Here is a 17,745-nt window from a genome sequence, read left to right as displayed (position 1 = left end):
GCACATAGCCTACACCGAGGATAAAACGTTCTGTATTTCATAACTGGATTTGCATTCCGTTAAATCCACCATGCGCTGTCGACATTCTTGCGGATGTTCTGTGTCCCTCTCTGGGAGCACATCGGTGCCTCTGTTTCCACGATTCTCCTTCGGTCTCCGTGGTGTCGACATCTGCCTTGTAGAGATCGTCCTGTCGCCCAATCGTATCGCTTTCACACGTTCCCGTTTCCCCTTTTTCTAGTCAAGAGCAGTCTTGACTGCCCACAGCAAGTCATCAAATGAACTAGCGAACCCAGCGTCATGCGCCATCTGCCGTTCTATCGCCTTTGTTTCTCTCCCTCTGGTCTGATTCTCGCGTTTTCTCTGCCTGCTTGAGGCCCTGGGTTTGCCTCGCTTTCGTCACTTTCCGACATGCATGCGTTCCACCATCCAAAGGCGTCCGCCTCTGAGGTGTTGCCGCCTTCGCTGCCGCGCTTTTCTAAACTGCTCCATTACCTCAGCGCCGGCATCTCAGCGCTAGCCGCTGCTATCTCTTTTCTTCTAGTATCTTGTTTCTCACACCTGAAACGCTCGTTCTCTCGCCTGCTCCTCTCTGGACGAAACATACACATGCTTCGTTCCTCCGCCCTAGAGGATCGAGGGAAAAATAGAGAATTAGCAATTCAGAAAAGAGACCGACAAGTGGACTGTGCAGGCGAACACCGCGAAGCAGAAGGTCATGACGGAGACAGAGGACTGGAACATCAAGGCAGAAGGAAAGTCGGAAACAGCAAAGAAAGGAACAGGAGACAATACTCTGCCGCAACGGCGGTCGCTCTGCGGCCTTTGGCCTTTCGGGGCACTCTAATAGGAAAGGAAGGGACGCATGCAGATGCTTCGCCTTTCCTTTTCAGTGCATGCAAAGACCATCGGGATTCAGGCAAGCACCAGAAAGAAGGAGAGATGCAGATAACAGACGGGGAGACAAAGAGGAAAAGAGAGGACAGGGACAGGAAAAATGAAAGAGGGGTAAACGGTTTCTTTTTCTGCATGTGTGAACCGATTACAAGAACAGAATGCATTCTCAGGAGCTGGACTTCACCTATAGGTTCCATAAAATGTACAAGAACGTATATTAATGTATGTACATATATACGTACATGTAGATCGATAGAAACAGATGTAGACGCAAACACCGATAGACAGATACCATAACCCATTCATCCTTTCTGCATACGCGTGTGTGTATGACTTACACAAGCCCGTAAGCAAACAGACACAAAGACAGAGATATCGAGAAATCTGATGTCGATTGGTGTGTTTTGGTGCATAAGCGCGTGTGTGAGGGAATTCGCCTTTTCACTGGCTGGCGAGAGCACCCGCAAAAAATGTCAAGTCTAATCCAAAGGCTGCGAACGCGAAACCTCGATTCGGTGAAATTGTGTCTTTACGAATATATGTCACAGATTCGAAGGATCTGCTTCTCCGGCCTTTCTTTGGAACCTAATGCGCTCTTTCGCTTCTCTTTGTCTTCTTGTCTGGCTCGTCATTTCCTTTTCCTTTGCTCTTTTCCTCCTCTTCTTATGCTCCTCTCCTGTGTTCTGATCGCCCACTTATTCTGCTTCGCTTGAGAGATTATCCCTGGTCTGCACTGGTCTCCTGGGCGCAGGAGGGTCGCTCCAGGAATCTCGGGGGAGGCAGACACTGTGCTAGGAGGTACAGGCTTGATTTTGGCCAGCACCCCCATGGAGCAAGACAAGGTCTACTTCGGTAAGATCAGACGGAACCGTCTGAGGTTGTTTCCGCATTCAACGCGAGTGAAACTTTACGCATCCCAAGCAGAAGGCAGGGAACGAGTTAGAAAAACAGACGAAGTTGAAAAACAGTCCTCCCTCACAGACAGTTATTCCAGTAAGGTGGCACCGTCGTACCCTCATCTGAGGAGTGTCGTCTTTCGGTGTTCACTGCAGCAGTATTCCGTAAACGATTCCGAGAACATGGCTGCTTTTCTCGATATATGCGCCTTGTGTATTTGCACATTCGCGGCAAGAAGCCAGCGAACCAACTAGCGAGTTTTAGGCTTTCCTGGAAGTCTGGCGTCACGGCGACGCTGTTTCGAGGACCCACCATTTCTAGGGAGGACATTGTGCGCGTTCGGAGGAGACTGCAGGTTTAAAGAACGTAATCTAGTATGCACCTTCTGTCAGGGAAATAAAGAGAGCTTCCGCGCTCTCTATAGTGCCTGTTGCGTTCATTTTGTGCTGCGAGATCGCAGACCATCTCCCGCTTTTTATCGAAAGAGAGGCGAAATCGCTGTTTTCAAGACACCTAGCTGAGGAGCGTATATAGAGGTGGACAGGCAGGCCTCTGAGGCTGCGAACGCTTCTGAAAAAATTCGTGCTTTTTGTCCTTCAACGCGTTCCTTCACCGGACCCAAGTGTTAGCGTGCTGCTCGTGGTCACCGTGTTTCCTGCATGAAGTTTAGTCCTTCCGAAGAACCAAAGTTCTCGCGATCGCACAAGTGTGTTGCCTGCAAAACTCGGAATTCCTCCTTTGCTGGCAGTCCTTTACAAGCCGGAAAAGATGCGGAGGAACTGCAGGCCAGAAGTCTGTCATTTCGTTCTCTGAAAAGGGATTTTCTGCAGTCTGAAAATATTAGAAACGTTGGTAGAGAATCCGCTCATGCATTCGCTTCATAAAACAAATCAAGTCGGAATTTACATCTATATCACCTCGTTAAACTGCCTTTAACATGAATGGTCCATACATCGCATTTTCCAAAGTTTTTCTCATTACTTCCCTTGCAGAGGTACGCGTTGTCGAACCTGGCCGCATGCTGATTGGAGCCTCCAGAGGCTTTGCGGTTGGCGTGACAAGATGGTCTGACGGGGACTCTGATGCTCGTCTGCAAGAAAACTCGGTGCGACAGTAGGAAAAAACGACTTTCAAATGGGCGCTGTTCAGGCTATGAATAAATATAACTCAGGAGAAGGCGTATGTAATAATTTAAAGCGACACCCGACTTCGAAACATTCCAGTCGGTCGCTCATACAGAAATATCTATATGTGTGCATGTAGGCACCTACATTTGTGTGTGTGGATGCATCTTCGTCTGCCTATACATGTTAATATGGGCATGCAGATATGTATATATGTATGCGCATGCAAATGCCGGAGCATGCATGGTTGTGTGCATGCATGCATACGGGCGTGCGTAGGCATTCTTCTATGTATGTGTATTGACATATTTGTTTTTGTGTAACGATGAATCTCAAGAGGAAGGAACGCATATAAATGCTTGCATATATATGTTTGTGTAGAAGTGCTTTGCGGTGGGTGGACGTCGTGGTATTTGCGTCTGAAGATTCAAATGTAAGCTTATACGAGAACGCCGTAGCATCAATAAACCATGCCGATAGTTTTGGATTTTCTGGTGCTTTAGGTCCTTCGTTGAATTTGGAAATCCGAACGGCCTGTCGTTTGAAAAAAATGATATGACCGTCAGACGGAGGAGAAATGAACAGTGCTTGGTCGCATTCAGTATCCTAGGTGCTGCAAAGCCTCTCTGTTGCTTCGAGTTGAATTTTCTTTCACCTTTTCATTCCAAGTCTTCGCACTGATTGATTCTAATCTCTTCTGTTTGGGGAAGTCAGAAAAGATGAAAAGAACGCCAGGCGGAGGGTGCAAAAACACTGGAAGGTTGTTCCTAGCAACAATAAAGGTACAGGAACCTAACGATTTGTCTGTTACGGCGGAAACCGCTGTCGCACGTCTTTTCATGATGATACCATATCTTCTGAAGATAAAAGCATATCTTCTGCAGAGACAAGCAGGCCTTTTCAAGGTACAAGCAGTTTTTTTGAAGGTAGAAAACGAATGGGTTTCAGAGCCAAAATGAAGTTCTCCGGCACTCGAATGTCTACGCCATTGTTTGTGTAGAACATAGTCAGGTCGAACAGGATACCTGCATGCAGAGACTTTTGTTGATTTTTTCTTTTAATGTATAGGTACGTACGATATCCGAACTATGAGCCTGCTGTTGTTCACCCGAAGTTCACTGCAGAAGACCTTTTTTTTCTTATTGCGCGCACTTCGGATGCTCGATCTGGGACTGCTTTGGTTTTCTAAAGCACTTGGTGTTGTTTTTTCCCGTGATCTTTGTGTGTTTTATTTACAACAGGCTTTTGTCTTTTCCCTGCTCAGTGCTGCGCCCTTAACCAGGCGGACTTGCCGACATGCCTCGAGTACTTCGTGAATGGCGCATCGTTCGCTACAGGTACGCTGACGTGTATAGACTTCAAGCGTCTCTGTCGATTTTGCGACGGTACAAAGGCCAAACTCACACGCGCCAGCTCAAAAAAACCTGACATGGGTTGCAAAACTCGAAACGCAAAGTGCTTCGCATGCGCAGAGACCATCCTATATATGTATATGCATACATACATGTCCTTGCTCATTCACAAAAGCCATCCATATGTCATCTACATTCATATATATATATATATATATAGATATAGATATATATGCACCCGTTCATTCATTAGATGGTATCCATATATATACACCGCGTATATTCATATGTTTATGTGAATGTATATATCTGCTAGTACAGGCTCATTCATGAGGATGTACCCATCTAAGCACAAATCCACATGTATATATATATATATATGTATATATATATATATATGTATACTGAATCCCCGGGGAAGTCTACATAGATTCGTACGTGTGGATGAGCCTGTGGTATCCACTCTGGTGAACGTCTTTTTCCCTCCCTCTGGCGCCGAAAGGGAAAGGTCACCGTGAACAGGCATAGGTCTGTACAAGTGCCTCAAAGTCTCTGTTATGATTTCGGCAGTGGTTTAGTTGGGATGCTGCGGCCTAGCACCTCCGTGTCGGCGCACTACTTTCTCGTCTCCTAACGAGATTCAGTCACCAATGATGCCTCGTCTTCCTTTGTTCGATCGGCTGATGGAAGTCCAGTTGCTGCGCATGCGGTGTAGGGCTCCGAGGCGAGGTTTGGCCCGCGGTTATTCTTCGCGACTGTGCCGAGGCGCAGGAGAGACGTTTTGATTCAATTCGTTCACACATACCTGGGGATAAAGGCACATTGTGCTTGTTTTCTAGGCCTTTCACCACTCTCTTTTTCTTGCAGTGCCTCTCGCCGCCCCTTGGCGCACACTCTCACATCTACAGCGCCAAGCCTATCCACTCATGCACATTTGCGGATCGACTGCAGCGCCAAGCCTATCCACTCATGCACATTTGCGAATCTATACATTCCCACTTCTAAAATCACGTTTCAAGGCGACAACTCTGCACCGTTGCGCGTCGTCTTGCATTCTTGGAACTGGAACCTACAACGGATATCCTGGGCACTACACACGCAGTCGGTGCTTCGCAGATGCGAGGTTCCAGTTCCCCGCAGATATGTGAGTGGGCTCTTTGCCAGTTAGGTGACTTCAGAGAACTCCGACAGACATACTCTTTTGCTCCGTACCCTTGCACTGGGCGCCCGGGAATGGGTCTGCACTTACAGAACAGCTGGCCTCCGAAGGCTAAGACCAGGCGTGTTTCGGAAGTTCTGAGAGTCAGAGGTCTGTCGGTGGGTCGTCTCGGTTTTTTATCCCGCTGGCATGTCAGGCGCCTTTCCAGCTGCTTTTTCGCTTCCGCATTTTTTGTTTTGTTTCCGTTCTTCTTCAGCTCATCTTCGATCCACTTCACTGCCGCCACTCCGCAGCATTCGAAGTCAGGGGCTTCAAGACTCTCATGCTTACTCGGAGCCTCATTGGATAGAATCATAAATTACGCCGGTCACTACGCTAGACGCCACAGCAACCTGAAAAGCGTTGCAGATGCCTTTAACTGGTAGTTTGTGTGCCATTTGTGTCATTTCTTGTGGATCGAGGATTCGTGTATCCGATCGAGCTAACTGCGCTGACTTGAAAATGCTGATAAACGACAGTTCTAATTACATGGAGGGCTCAAGTAGGAAAACGGATTCATGCCGGGTCCGAGTGTTGGCAGTCACAATTCTGACGAAGCAGAGTCCCAGGACATGCAAATAAACACGCATCTGCAGATGATTCTACACAAAAGGAGGTCGTCTCCTTGCTGATAATTGGTTGCGCGGAATATCTCTAAATGCTTAGCAAAGCAGTCTGGAATCGGAGAAGAACTCATTCAAACATACAATTTGTTGCATTCATGACTACCAAAAGGTGTGGTTCAGTGACTGAGAATGCTCACTTCTCCGCGGACTTCCCGTGCTACGCACACGCCTATCTTTGGATACAAAATCGTGAACGAGGATTTGCATTGCTCCACTTCCCCTCCAGGGAAGAAAGCTGTAGATCACTTTCTGCTCTTTTTGTGCACATGCGAATGTACGGACTCTTGGTCGGTGCAGCGTATCTAACGCAAGCGCTCCCTTTCACCAGCTGCTGGATGCGTGCCAACTCGTCATGCTGAGTTCCCGAAGTTCGGTCCATTTAAGGGTCGGTTCGTCACTTGTTTAAACAAACAACGAAAATGCTTATTTCCACTGTTGACCGGACGAATGCGACACTCACACAGTGCCCTTCGCTTTGGCAAAAAAGAGGCTAGAGAGCCTCCATCCTCTTCCAGAGTGGACGAACTGCCAGGGACACAAAAAGAGCCAGAAAAAGAGGAATTGTAGGAGCCAAGGCCACAGGGATGCTGACCGCCGCTTCTTGCAGAAAAGGCAGAAAGAGTGACCTGAGCTGACGGTCGGAGATCGCAAGACGGAAAAGGCACCTTCCTAGAGAGCACGCGACTGACAAAACAGAGAGGCGCACAAGTCCCAGTCCTCGTTTCCCTGAAGAAACTCCTGTGGCGGGAGAAGGCTGCACGAAGAAAGAGAACGTTCCACGGATTGAGCCACCATTTGAGGTGGACTGTACGTCCTTCCGCAAAAAACCGCACTAATGTTCACTCGTTGAAAACGAACCGGAATTGCAAGAGGCATTCAGAGTTCTTGGCCCATCGATCCACATCTCGCACTTTACACCTTGTGCCTTACCGATGTGCTCTAAACAGCGGTGTCCTTCGTTTCATTTCGGTTCGTTTTCCGCTCGTGATATACCTGCGATCTGTCGCTGAGCGTCGGACTCCGCATGCCATTCTTCCTTCTTTTGAAGTTCGAAAAACGAGGACAGAGAGAAGCTCCCCAAAGGCCCCATCGAGGACTCGGTATGACAGTCCACAGGCACACCGTCGACGCACCGCATAACAGTCGATTCTCTGACTCTCTTTGATTCGCAAATGGATAAAACATCCACCGTCCAATCTTCGTGGATTGACTCGCATCTCGTTTGTGCTGGTGCAAGGCCTTCAACCGAGACTGCTGAAGTACGGCAGTCTCCGCGGGCGTCTGCCGTCCCCCTCTTGTCCTGTCTCTTTCCTCAGTTGATCTTTCAGCTTCTCCCGAGCCTCATCGACCGCCACCACGCCCCGCGCTCTCCTCTCCTCTTCTACCTCTTTCTCTCTTCTCAATCTAAGCGCCTCCTCTCTCCTCCGTTCTCGCTCTCTGACCTCCACTTCCCGTTGCCTCAGCGCCTCATGGAGAGACGAGAAAAGAACGGGGTCCTGGAACGCCTTCCAGCTCTCGTTTAGTCGGTCGTTTCGGCTGCATACCGACCTCGGTGGGATACTCTTGCGTGTGGAAAAGCTCCAACTTCTCTCCCCTGTTCTGTCGGCTGTCCGCCCGCAGGACCCAGCAGGCAGGACATCACCGTTCGCGCAGCTGTTTGCCTGCGCAGGAGGCGTCAGGAGCGCTGCGCCGCCACTGTACTTCTCGTTCCACTTTTTGATTTCTGCGCTCGTCATTTTAACCTCTCGCCGCGCAGGCAGAAACACCCGCCGCTCCGAAATGGGGGCGTTTTTCTCGGACTCCCAAATCCACAGCAGGCCTCCCCCTAGACCGACAATCCATACCCCCCACTTGTACGCCGGCGAGCCTCGAAGAAAGACCTCCCGCTGCGCCCGACCGGAGAAGCTGCGCCACCACCGCATCTCAATTCTCGATGAAGAGAGAGGAGGAATTCGAACAACCAAGACGTTTTGTTCCCCGGCGGTGCTGGCTCTCTTCACAAGCAACAGAAACCGCCGGAAAAAGCGAAGAGATAAAAAAGACAAGGGGAGGGCGGCGCGGAATACCCGTGACAAGAGGGGAATTTCGACATAGGCCTGGCAAACACTTTAAGGAAGGGAGTGCAAACGAGGCGAAGGGGGAGAAGCAACCGAGGACTGCAAGAAGGAAAAAAACACAGCAGAGAAGCGCACGAGATTGAGAGGGAGAGGAAGATGTTGAAGAAGGCGAAGAAACAGAAACGAAGCGAAAAGGAAGCGTCTGCCTTGAACGCTTACATTTTTCGTTGAAGTGCTTCTGACATTTCCTTATTATCTCCTGTTGTGTCGGGAGGCCATCCATCGCCCCTCCAGATACTTCCGGAAAAGAGGCTCGCGCATGCACCGAAAAAAGCAAATCTTGTCGGTTTCTTCGAAAAAAAAGAAACTGCAGCCTGGCGGGGATATCCAGAGAAAGGAATCCTATATCTCTGTGGAAAAATCTCTGTAATTGATTGTTAGTGACGGGATACACGACTTTTTAGAGACAGATACAGGACAGAGAAACGCACTGCCACTGATTAACCAACGGGGCTTGTTTCGCGCGGACGTAAGGTAAGAAGTTGAGCTCGAACAACGCAGCCCAACGCTTGAAACGTGGGCAGCACGCTTCAAGGGCATGCATATCTGTGCGAGATTCAAAGTTTTCGAGTTTGCTTTCCTCTTGCTTTCTCTAAGAGTTAGAGAGTACCAAGGAAAAGTAAATGCTGAGCTCAGCGCGGCGCAAAGTGTGCCGGTTTCACTCAAAACACGAAAACACTCACAATCCTGTTGAACAGACACTTGAAAGGAGTTAGCGATGCGATTGCCCTGGGTTTTTGCTTTTAAAGAAGAAACAAAGAAGGAAGGATTCGCTCAGATCTATGGAATCGGAGAGCAGGAAAAAATCTGAGAAATTGCCCAAGAAACATGTGATTTGTCTACCTCGCTCTTGCATCAAGGGGAACAACGCGCTAATTGAAAGCCATCTGGGTGTTTCTGAAGCTTTTGTCTGGTTTGTCACCATAAAGTGGACCTTTCTGTTCTGAAGCGGATTTCTTGAGGATGGAAATTTCTTCCCGTTTTTTTCACTCGCATGCAGCGAAAAGTGACACCTGACAGCGTGCCAGTCATGTGCAAGCAAGCACATGCAGCAGCTCGTTGTCAGCATTACAGGCCGACGCGACAGAAGCCTGACTTGTTTGTTGTTATCGATGAGCATTCAAATAAGAACCCACGATACAAGAAGCTCTCTAGCCTGACTTTCTTGACTTCAAACGCGCGAAATATCTAGAAAAGTCTCTGTGTCTCTAAGCTACCGCGTGACGTGCAGGAACTCATATGAGCTTGAACACGCAAATAGAGCTGTACATTTGTTGATCTTCGAGAATGTCTCGCAAGACATTCGGAAAGGGGGAATCCGCAATCGTAGCACGAACACACACGCATTACTGCTGTCAACTGTTCCATTCCGATAAAAACATGAAATGCCTAGAACACTGGAGTGATCCGTATCGCCACCCAAAGACAAGGACAGAAACACGACATACTTTCTGCGCACTGACCGCCTCGGACGACTCTGTCGTTGCTTGCCAATGCTCGGCATCGCACCTGTCACTTTACATCCTGAGGTGCACGCTGACACAGCCATTTCTCGGCACTCACGCAAGCGAGACGCGAGCGGAAACCGTTCCACACACAAAACAAGCACCGTGCACCACACAAAGACGCGAGCTTAACAAGAACAGACATAATCGTGTCGCCATGTCGTGCGGAACGCGGAGTTTTCTCCGGTCTTTTTCCCCGAAACGCCTGCCCGCAAAACTGCTTTCTGCTTCCCCGAGTCTAGGTTCCGTGCTGCACCGCCATAGCGTGTATGCATCGGGTGTCATTTTCCTTTCTTCCAGTCTGTCTCGACGGATCTGTGCTACAGCTGCTCACGCGAGTCTTCAGAGCTGCGCAGCAGTTTTTCTGTGTCTCGGCTGATGCTTTTTCTGCCGCTGTTTGCGCGCTGGCCTCGCACCTCCACTACTGTCGCTCGATCGCGGCGTGACTGAGCTAATTGGACGCTTGCTGCTCCGCTCATCCGGCTCTGCAGACTGAATTTTCTGAGGTGTACGTATACCGGAGATTTCTGTGTCGCACGATGGAACATCTGGCGCGATTGCCGCCACCTGTGGACCTTCTGCAAGAGGATTCACCGGCGGCAGTTCTATCAGAGTCAGGCTCCATTGCGATTCCTCTCGGATCTCAGATACTCCACCACGGTTTCGCGGCGAGTCGCTCGGCTTGTCTGTCACGAATGCCGCTTGCTCGTTTTTAGTAACGGAAGCGGGGGGCGACTCCTGAGAGCTCTGGCTGCCGCACCCGGCGAATGTCTGCTTGCGTTTTCGCTTCCCTTCCGGCAAGGCGTTCCCTTTCTTTTTTCCCTCAGCGGACTGTCTCTTCTTGTGTTGTTTCGCTGGCGAGGTTTCACCCTGGGTGTTTTCGCTTGTCGGACAAGTGCACGCTGCCTTTTTCTGAGCGGATGATCTCGCCAGTGATTGCAAGGCGGGATCTGGCGACGGCGGAGGGGCAGCTGAAGCGTTAGAAGGGAATGCAGAGCAAGTGCTGGAGTCCGAACCGTCCGTTTCGAGCTGCAGTTGATTTTCCTCCCCGATACTTAAAACGCAACTCGGGCCAGTGCCCTCGAGAGCGCTGCAAGGCTCCCGCGGGAGTCCTTCCGCGACGGCTTCGGAATGTGCCGCCGATTTCTGGTCGTCGACACCAAGATGCACTGGGAGTTCTGGAGTTTCCCCTTTCTCAGCGTCAGCACCCTGCTCGTCTGGCTCCCGCCTCGGATCCTCACCTGAATTCACCGAGAGGGGGAAGTAGCCACCGGCAGGCAGAGGCCGCGGCAGGGCATGGTCACCTCCCCCCGAGGCTTTCGACGCTACGGCGGGATGCGTCGATGATGCAGTTTCGCCGGACTCGAGTCTCAGGCGCTGTTCGGCGTCGATGCGTTCCTGCTGATGTCGGTCGAAGCATGTGTTGATCCTTCGGTTGGTTGCCTCCTTTTTCTTGGGTCGCTCTGGCTTCCCTCGTTTCGCCTTCCGGTCATTCCTCCTTCGCCTCTCGCCCCTGTGTTCTTGCTTCTCCACCAGCCGAGCGGCGGGGCACTCGTCTGATAGGTCTGCAGACGAAACCTCATCATCCTCGTCGACAGACGCGCGTCTCTTGTGCCTTTTCCCGGCCTCGCAAGCCTTCACCCTCACCTGCCGCATCGGTCGGCTACCCTGTGTAGCTCCCGTGTCTCCTTCTTGCATGTCCTCTTCCTCGCTTCGCCTGCCGCCTCTCTCGCCGACATGTTCACCGAAACCACCACAGCTTGGTTCGGGACTGGCGGCAGAGTCTTCTGGAGTATCTCCAGTCTCAGAGAGACCCTTCAGAGACTGCAGCTCCATGCCGTCCTTTGTGCCCTTGTAGGGAAACACTCTTGTGCGATCGTCTTCTTCTCCAGTTCCGTCTTCTTCCTCACGAGTCGCGTCCTCGGCGCCGCCGCAGAGCACCCACGACCCGCCCCAGGGCGGCAGGTCCCCGGCCCCCGCGTCGTCCTTTCCTGCTTCACAGGGAGACGCCTTTCCGCGTTCGAGGAACTGTCTCGAAATGCCAGCGGAGACAGAAACCTCGACGTCATTTTCTTCCAGGGCAGACGCTGCAAGTTGACCCTCAACTTCCACAGTGCGCGGGGCAAACACACTCGCGATGGACACAGGCGCCCGACATTTGATTTTCGAGAGGAGCTGAAGAGACATACACACACCCACACACAACTGCAGAGACTCACGCGGTATGCGATCACATCGCATGCGCGGGAGTGGGCAGAGGAAACGGAAGTGACGAAAACAAATGTCCCCGGGGGAACCTTTTCTTGGCCGTTTCGCTGTGCTGCCTCCAGGCTCCAAACCTACGAGAAACGCAAGTCTGCGACACAAGCGTGCGCACCACGACCTCCAGATACTCCCTCTCGGGGTCCGAGGTTGTTTCGTTTCTGTTTGCGACCTCGAAGCTTCCACGCCAAACCGCGTCGAAGCCAGGGTTTTGCAGGTTTTCTGAGAACCGCGCTAGAAATGTCCCGAAGTGACCTAGACAAGCAGAAAAGACCTCGATAAGCGTGTACTGGCGAGCTCGAGTTGTACACTAACCTGTTCGTAAAAGAGAAAATCTTGTCGCTCAAAAACGCAAAAGACAATAAAGTCTACGGCTTCGTAGTTCGCAGGGATTTTCAGCCACTTGGTCACGCATTTCGTCACGACCTAAACACAGCAGCGGAAACACCCGAGACAAAGCAAAGACATGCGAATCGACAACAACGTCCAACGCTCAAGCAGGGACCTTTTTTCCAGGTGTCATTGCGCAAGTCGCAGTCCGGATTCGGAGGCACAAGCACTTGCGTCGCAGAATGTTTCGCGAAGTCTTTGTGGTCAGAGCCCGTAGCATGCATCGTGCCCTCTGTGCCGTCTGTCTGCCAATTGTACACGCAATTGTGTTTCTGCTTTCGAATTCCAACATGTTCGCTCTTCAGCGTTGGCGCCTCAAGAACGCAGAGACCGCGGCGCAGTGAGTAATGGCAGACTCTCTCAAGGACGCAGGCACCACTTGGGCGGAGTATGTGTGAAGCGAACCAACGAAGCAGCCAGACGAAAGAAATCCCCCCGTCGTCTCTGTAGTCCGCGTCCTCTGTTCTTCCACTGGGGAAAGACTGAACTCTTGAAAAGGGTGCACGGCCTCACCTGAGCTGCGTTCAGTTGAGGGTAGCCGTAAATTCCCGTGGAGATACATGGAAACGCAATGGTGCGGTATTTGGATCGCTGGTCAGAAGAAACAGAGCATTTCACCGGCGCGACAACTGGTTGCAAAGAACTGGGAATTCTGTTCTAATTCCCCGCGGGAGACCCAGGCGACGAATGACAAAAGGAGCACCTACAGATTCTACAGTGGCGAAGGAGAGACACTCGAAACCGGCCCCGTCGTCGCGTTGACTTGTATGCGACACACTACCACACAGATCCCAACATCCCGTCTTGTTCAGAAAGACAGAAACTCGTGTGAACAAACGAAGCTTGAGTTGTACACGTAGTGCCGCACTCTGCTGCTTCCTATCTGACGGGTCTCCATCGCTGCAGCTCAGAGAATCTCTCTGCTTTTCTTTTCGTCTGACTACCAAGATGGCCGTGGCTTCCTGGGCTTCTCGTCTGGAATTTCCAACAGAGCGACGTTTCCCCTCTCCTTGACAAACCGGACAAAGATCTTGTGCGACATAAAGGTGGGGAGGGAAGAGAAAAGACAGCTTCAATCAACGTACCTTCAACAGCTCTAAAGCATTCAAATAACAGGCGCGGAGAGCCTGTGACTGTTCACCTCGCGGCCCAACTGTATGGAAAATTTGTTTGCAGACGAGCTGGAAAGCTGGCGATGCCTTTACTTCGCCTGAAAAGGAATTCAGATTTTCACACACTCAGAAAAGGTGGACAAGAGAGCAGTGAGGTGCAGCCTGGTACGGCCGACAAATGTGGACAGAATCGCCTCTCCATTTGGAGACAGACAAGCTCAATCGCCATTGTAAACAATCACACTGCCTCTCGAAAGCACCCAGACACCACGCATTCACTATACACATCATCGTTACTAAACCTGCATATATATATATATATATATATATATATATATGCATAGATGTGTGTATGTATACATTTGCAGAGACACACGTGCATATATATATATATATATATATATATACATGTGTGTGTTGGGTTGCTGTGCTAACAGAATAAACGTTGAGTTCGTGTCTAGGCGTAGAGACCCCAAATTCAAAACAAAAACAGCGCTGCGATCGTGATTTCTCTGCACGGTGCGATGACTTAGACGAGAGACCAAATTCAGCTCGGAAGGCGTTGAACGAACCTGTTTTGCAGCCGCCCAGAGTCTGGTTGAAAACTCGTAACTGAGGTCCCGCCTTCCGATGAATTGCTCCATCGACGCCTCCACCTCCAAGAAGAGAAGGATTTGCCGCGTTCACAATAACGTCCACATCCAGCTCGGTGATGTCTCCTCGGTAAAGTACGACTTTTCTGAGCAGCCTGAGAATCCATGCAAACGAAAGAACAGGACAGATTGCTGATTCACGAATCTATTGAAGCCTCCCATGGTAGCAGGGCATACTGAAGACGGCAATGACTGGAAAGAAAGTGAAACCAATTGAATACGTATACACAGATAACTGCATGCAAAGACATGCGTAGACGCATACATATATATATATATATATAGATAGATAGATAGATCGATAGATCGACACCGCCACATATGCATGCATACATATGAACGAAAACACACAAATAGACGCCTATACACGTGTGCAGTCATACATACATACATCCACGCATAGACATCTGGGCATGGACATCTCCTTATATACGTATACATAAGGTTCCAAATTTGCAGTTGTCCTCTGGTGAAGACGCGAGTCTCACGTATCGGGATCCTTGGAGAGTCGCGGGAGATTCACCGCCTTCACGTAGCCAAGATTGCGGCTGCTGGCAGTTCCAGATTTCGGCATGTTCGCTCGTGAAGCGGCCCCCCAGGTCCATGGCAAGACCACCATGTTCGGTTTTCTCTTTTATCTTGCTTCCCTCGTTCTTCCGGTAGCTCCTGAAGAAAAATACGGAAACCAAAGAGCGCCGTTGCCGTCAGTTTGAGGGGTACGGAGGTGCTGTGCTCGCTGGTCGTCTACCGACCGCACCCATCTAATGGGGAGAGGAGGGAGCGAAAACGCGATCCTTGCAAACGACACTTTGCAACGCACTGGAGAAGGGCAGCGACGGAAAAAACGAAGTGGTTCAATTGTGAGAGTGACGTGGAGGTGAGACTGTCAGTAACAGCACCCGTACGGTACAGGTTGCGAAACATGAATAACACAGGACTGGGATCTCGAAAAGAAAACGACAGAAAGAACGGGCTGCAGTTTTCGACCTGTTCCAGTTGGTTGAGCCAGCGTGGAGAGCAGTGTCATCCTTCGCAAACGCAGTGTGTCGGATGTGCAAGTCTTCACCGCACAGGAGCACCTGAGAAAGAAGCCACGACAGTGTTTGTCACTGGCAGAACGCTAGACGGCGCTCACACCGGGAACTCGTACCAGACAAGAAAAGGGAACCCTCTTCTGTGGCCGAAAGGCGTGAAGTGGCAACGGCTAGCAAAGAGGTGACTTGCAGAGGAAAAGAACGAAAGAGTCACTGGCAGGGAACGACCGCCGGAGAGAACCTCGCTGCGGAAACGAAGAAACGCTTGGATATCGCGGAGAAACAGCTCTCCGCGAAAACGCAAACGATACACCGCAATCCCCCTCGAAAAATTCAACACGCGACTAAGGTGATAAAATCCCAGTCCCATCGTCCAGCAGATATCGACGGTCCTCAGAGAACCACGGAACCACCAACGCCATGCTCGGCCTAGCCCCCTTGCGACAGCGGCGCCCCTACGAGACTCCGGCTTTTACGAGAGCTGGTACATCACCTGTTGGCGTGTGTTGGGTAGCGTCGACTTCCGTGTCCAGCAAATATGCATTAGGGAAAGAAAAAACGCAAACAGCCAAGCCGCAAAAAGAGGAAAGCCGCAGACCGACGCGCGCAAAACCGGCTGGGTGCGCTGGCTGCACGATTTTTCCCCCGTCTTGACGAGCACACTGCTTGAGACCTCTGAAAGACCTCCCGCGAAAAGATATTTCTTCACAAATAGAGACAGGCTCTTGGCGCGGCAGCAGTTTTCCGGAAAACAATTCAGCGAACCTCGGAAAGACTTCCGACAGAATGGCGACGACGTCGAGCGCCCGCCACCTGCTAGCAGGGCGCACAAGCAAGTCACATGGAAGTTCAGCAACGGACTGTGAGCGAGCTAGTAGGACCCTCCTCAAAAAGAAGCAACGTGCAACCGAGCATGCATGGGCAAGACGCGAAGCATATGTCACGTACAGGCAGCAAATGTCCTGTTGTTTTTCGGATTTGAGTTGATGTGTATACCACGAGCGCAGGCAGGCCAGGGAAGCAGCAGCCCTGCCGGATTGTTACGACGAACGAGAAGCGCGAAAAACAGCGACGTTACGGAGAGTGTTTGCTCTAAAAAGCGTCTTGCGGTCACGCCTTCGTATTCTTGATCGATTTCTCGGATGCTAAGGCCCTCTCGCTGAAGCGTTAAGGCACATTACTCTTTTCTCATCTTTGTACAACTTGCAAGGAGAATAAGGGAACCCCGTGGCACGGTCACGATGGACACTAGTGACCCCCAACAGCTGGTGTCTAGAGTGTCTGTGGTCGCCCCTTGCCGCAGACTCAGGTATTTTTGGTTTGCAGTTGTTTTCTCACAAAAAACAACTACATCTGTTGGATCATTGTTCCTCAGAAGGTAAAAACACTCGGAAGCCGCGTCTACAGTCAAACACTTCGCGTGAAGCAAAGCTCTTCGGACGGAAAACGGAACTGTGAATTGATTGTCTATGTAAAAGAGCCCATTGTAACCGATTGCTAGTGCTAGATCGATATACGCAGAAGCAGCGTCTCAACATCAAATCGCGAGCAAGATGCGAACTACAGGTCAAGACGCATTCGACCGGAAAGCAGAGGAACTTGTGTTCTTTTAAAATTGAGGTCATGCGCGTGCGTCAGTCCGGCAGATATACAATAAAAGACGCACGCAGCATTGTAACAGAACTGGTTTGTTGCCTCACAGTGCAGTGTTGTACACAGAAGAATCGTCTAACATCAGTGCGATTTCGTTTCTGTTTAGCAAGGATCTACTGTCCTCTTACAGGATGAATATGTCAAAAACGCGACACCGCAGCAGACGTTTCTTAAGCGCCAAGACTGGAGTTCGGGCAGACGCAGAAAGACTCCCAGTTGCCTCGAAAGTAAACCAACTGCACATTCGAAGAAACCACAAGAACTGCGGATGTTCGTCTTCAGCTGAAAGGAAACTTCTGTTCTCTTTGTGTCAGTAGAAACAATCGACAGCTTGCCAGCCTGTTTCGCAAGGTCTGTCAATGAGCAGGCGCCCGGAAAGTTGTCGTGCACGTTTCTGCAAGCTTTTGTCGCAAGCTCTTGTGAAAAAAAGACAAGCCTCTGTTTTGCGGAGCATATTCTCGATACCTGATGGTGAGTGTCTCCGCACCACCCTTGGCCACTGAATATAGGAAACGGGAAAATGCCCCGTCATGACCGCGGTTTTTTATTCGCGAGGCTCCATTTCCTGTCTGAATTGTTTTCGCTGAGTGTTCAGTGGAACCGACTGGCTCGGCCGTCACCCTCTTGCAATTCCTAAAAAAGTAACAGATTCTTGACCGCAATGCAGTTTCTCCTGAACTGGTCGAAGCAGTGTACCTCCCGATCCGAGTTTCAGTCTCTGGATGCAGAGAAGTCAACGAAGAAAGTCGTCAACACAGCGACCGTAGGGCCTGCCTTCGATGCCTAAGACTGTCAGTATCAACGGCAAGCCGTCTAGGATGGCAACGACGCAACCGTGTTTCCCGTTGAGTAGCCTCGCCTACAGTTCGATCTGTTGCAGCACCCTTGTCACTCTCACACATGACCTCCCCTCGCTTTTGCTTCG

At 50.6% G+C, this 17,745-nt stretch overlaps 4 protein-coding genes across 4 annotated transcripts; 1 reads left to right on the top strand and 3 right to left on the bottom strand.

Annotated features, from left to right (window-relative positions):
* Positions 1-1,724: 1,724 nt before the first annotated feature.
* Positions 1,725-5,816, top strand: TGME49_240260 (hypothetical protein; the record flags this gene model as incomplete). Its single annotated transcript, XM_002366604.2, has 5 exons — positions 1,725-1,749; positions 2,787-2,899; positions 4,183-4,255; positions 5,439-5,587; positions 5,686-5,816. 5 exons carry the CDS (start codon positions 1,725-1,727, stop codon positions 5,776-5,778), a joined length of 453 nt encoding a protein of 150 aa, XP_002366645.1. The 3' UTR covers positions 5,779-5,816.
* A 602-nt stretch (positions 5,817-6,418) lies between these two features.
* On the bottom strand, positions 6,419-9,140 carry TGME49_240255 (hypothetical protein). The gene is made up of 2 exons (XM_018780585.1): positions 8,371-9,140; positions 6,419-8,250 (listed from the first exon to the last, which is right to left on the bottom strand). The coding sequence occupies exon 2, from the start codon at positions 8,014-8,016 to the stop codon at positions 7,336-7,338; it is 681 nt and encodes a 226-aa protein (XP_018637632.1). The 5' UTR covers positions 8,017-8,250; positions 8,371-9,140; the 3' UTR covers positions 6,419-7,335.
* A 330-nt stretch (positions 9,141-9,470) lies between these two features.
* Positions 9,471-14,752, bottom strand: TGME49_240250 (macro domain-containing protein; the record flags this gene model as incomplete). Its single annotated transcript, XM_002366603.1, has 6 exons — positions 9,471-11,891; positions 12,294-12,404; positions 12,882-12,959; positions 13,454-13,578; positions 14,053-14,228; positions 14,622-14,752. The coding sequence occupies 6 exons, from the start codon at positions 14,750-14,752 to the stop codon at positions 10,059-10,061; spliced, it is 2,454 nt and encodes an 817-aa protein (XP_002366644.1). The 3' UTR covers positions 9,471-10,058.
* Positions 14,753-14,767: 15 nt separating this feature from the next.
* TGME49_240247 (hypothetical protein) lies at positions 14,768-17,596 on the bottom strand (the record flags this gene model as incomplete). The annotated part of the gene is made up of 4 exons (XM_018780584.1): positions 17,286-17,596; positions 16,949-17,221; positions 15,661-15,983; positions 14,768-14,799 (listed from the first exon to the last, which is right to left on the bottom strand). The coding sequence occupies exons 2-4, from the start codon at positions 17,062-17,064 to the stop codon at positions 14,768-14,770; spliced, it is 471 nt and encodes a 156-aa protein (XP_018637633.1). The 5' UTR covers positions 17,065-17,221; positions 17,286-17,596.
* Positions 17,597-17,745: the final 149 nt, after the last annotated feature.

The sequence above is a fragment of the Toxoplasma gondii genome, chromosome VI, assembly GCF_000006565.2.
Source record: "Toxoplasma gondii ME49 chromosome VI, whole genome shotgun sequence".
Taxonomy (NCBI): Eukaryota; Apicomplexa; class Conoidasida; order Eucoccidiorida; family Sarcocystidae; genus Toxoplasma; species Toxoplasma gondii.
The sequence above is the reverse complement of the archived record's forward strand: the minus strand, read 5'-3'. Positions and strand labels throughout refer to the sequence as shown.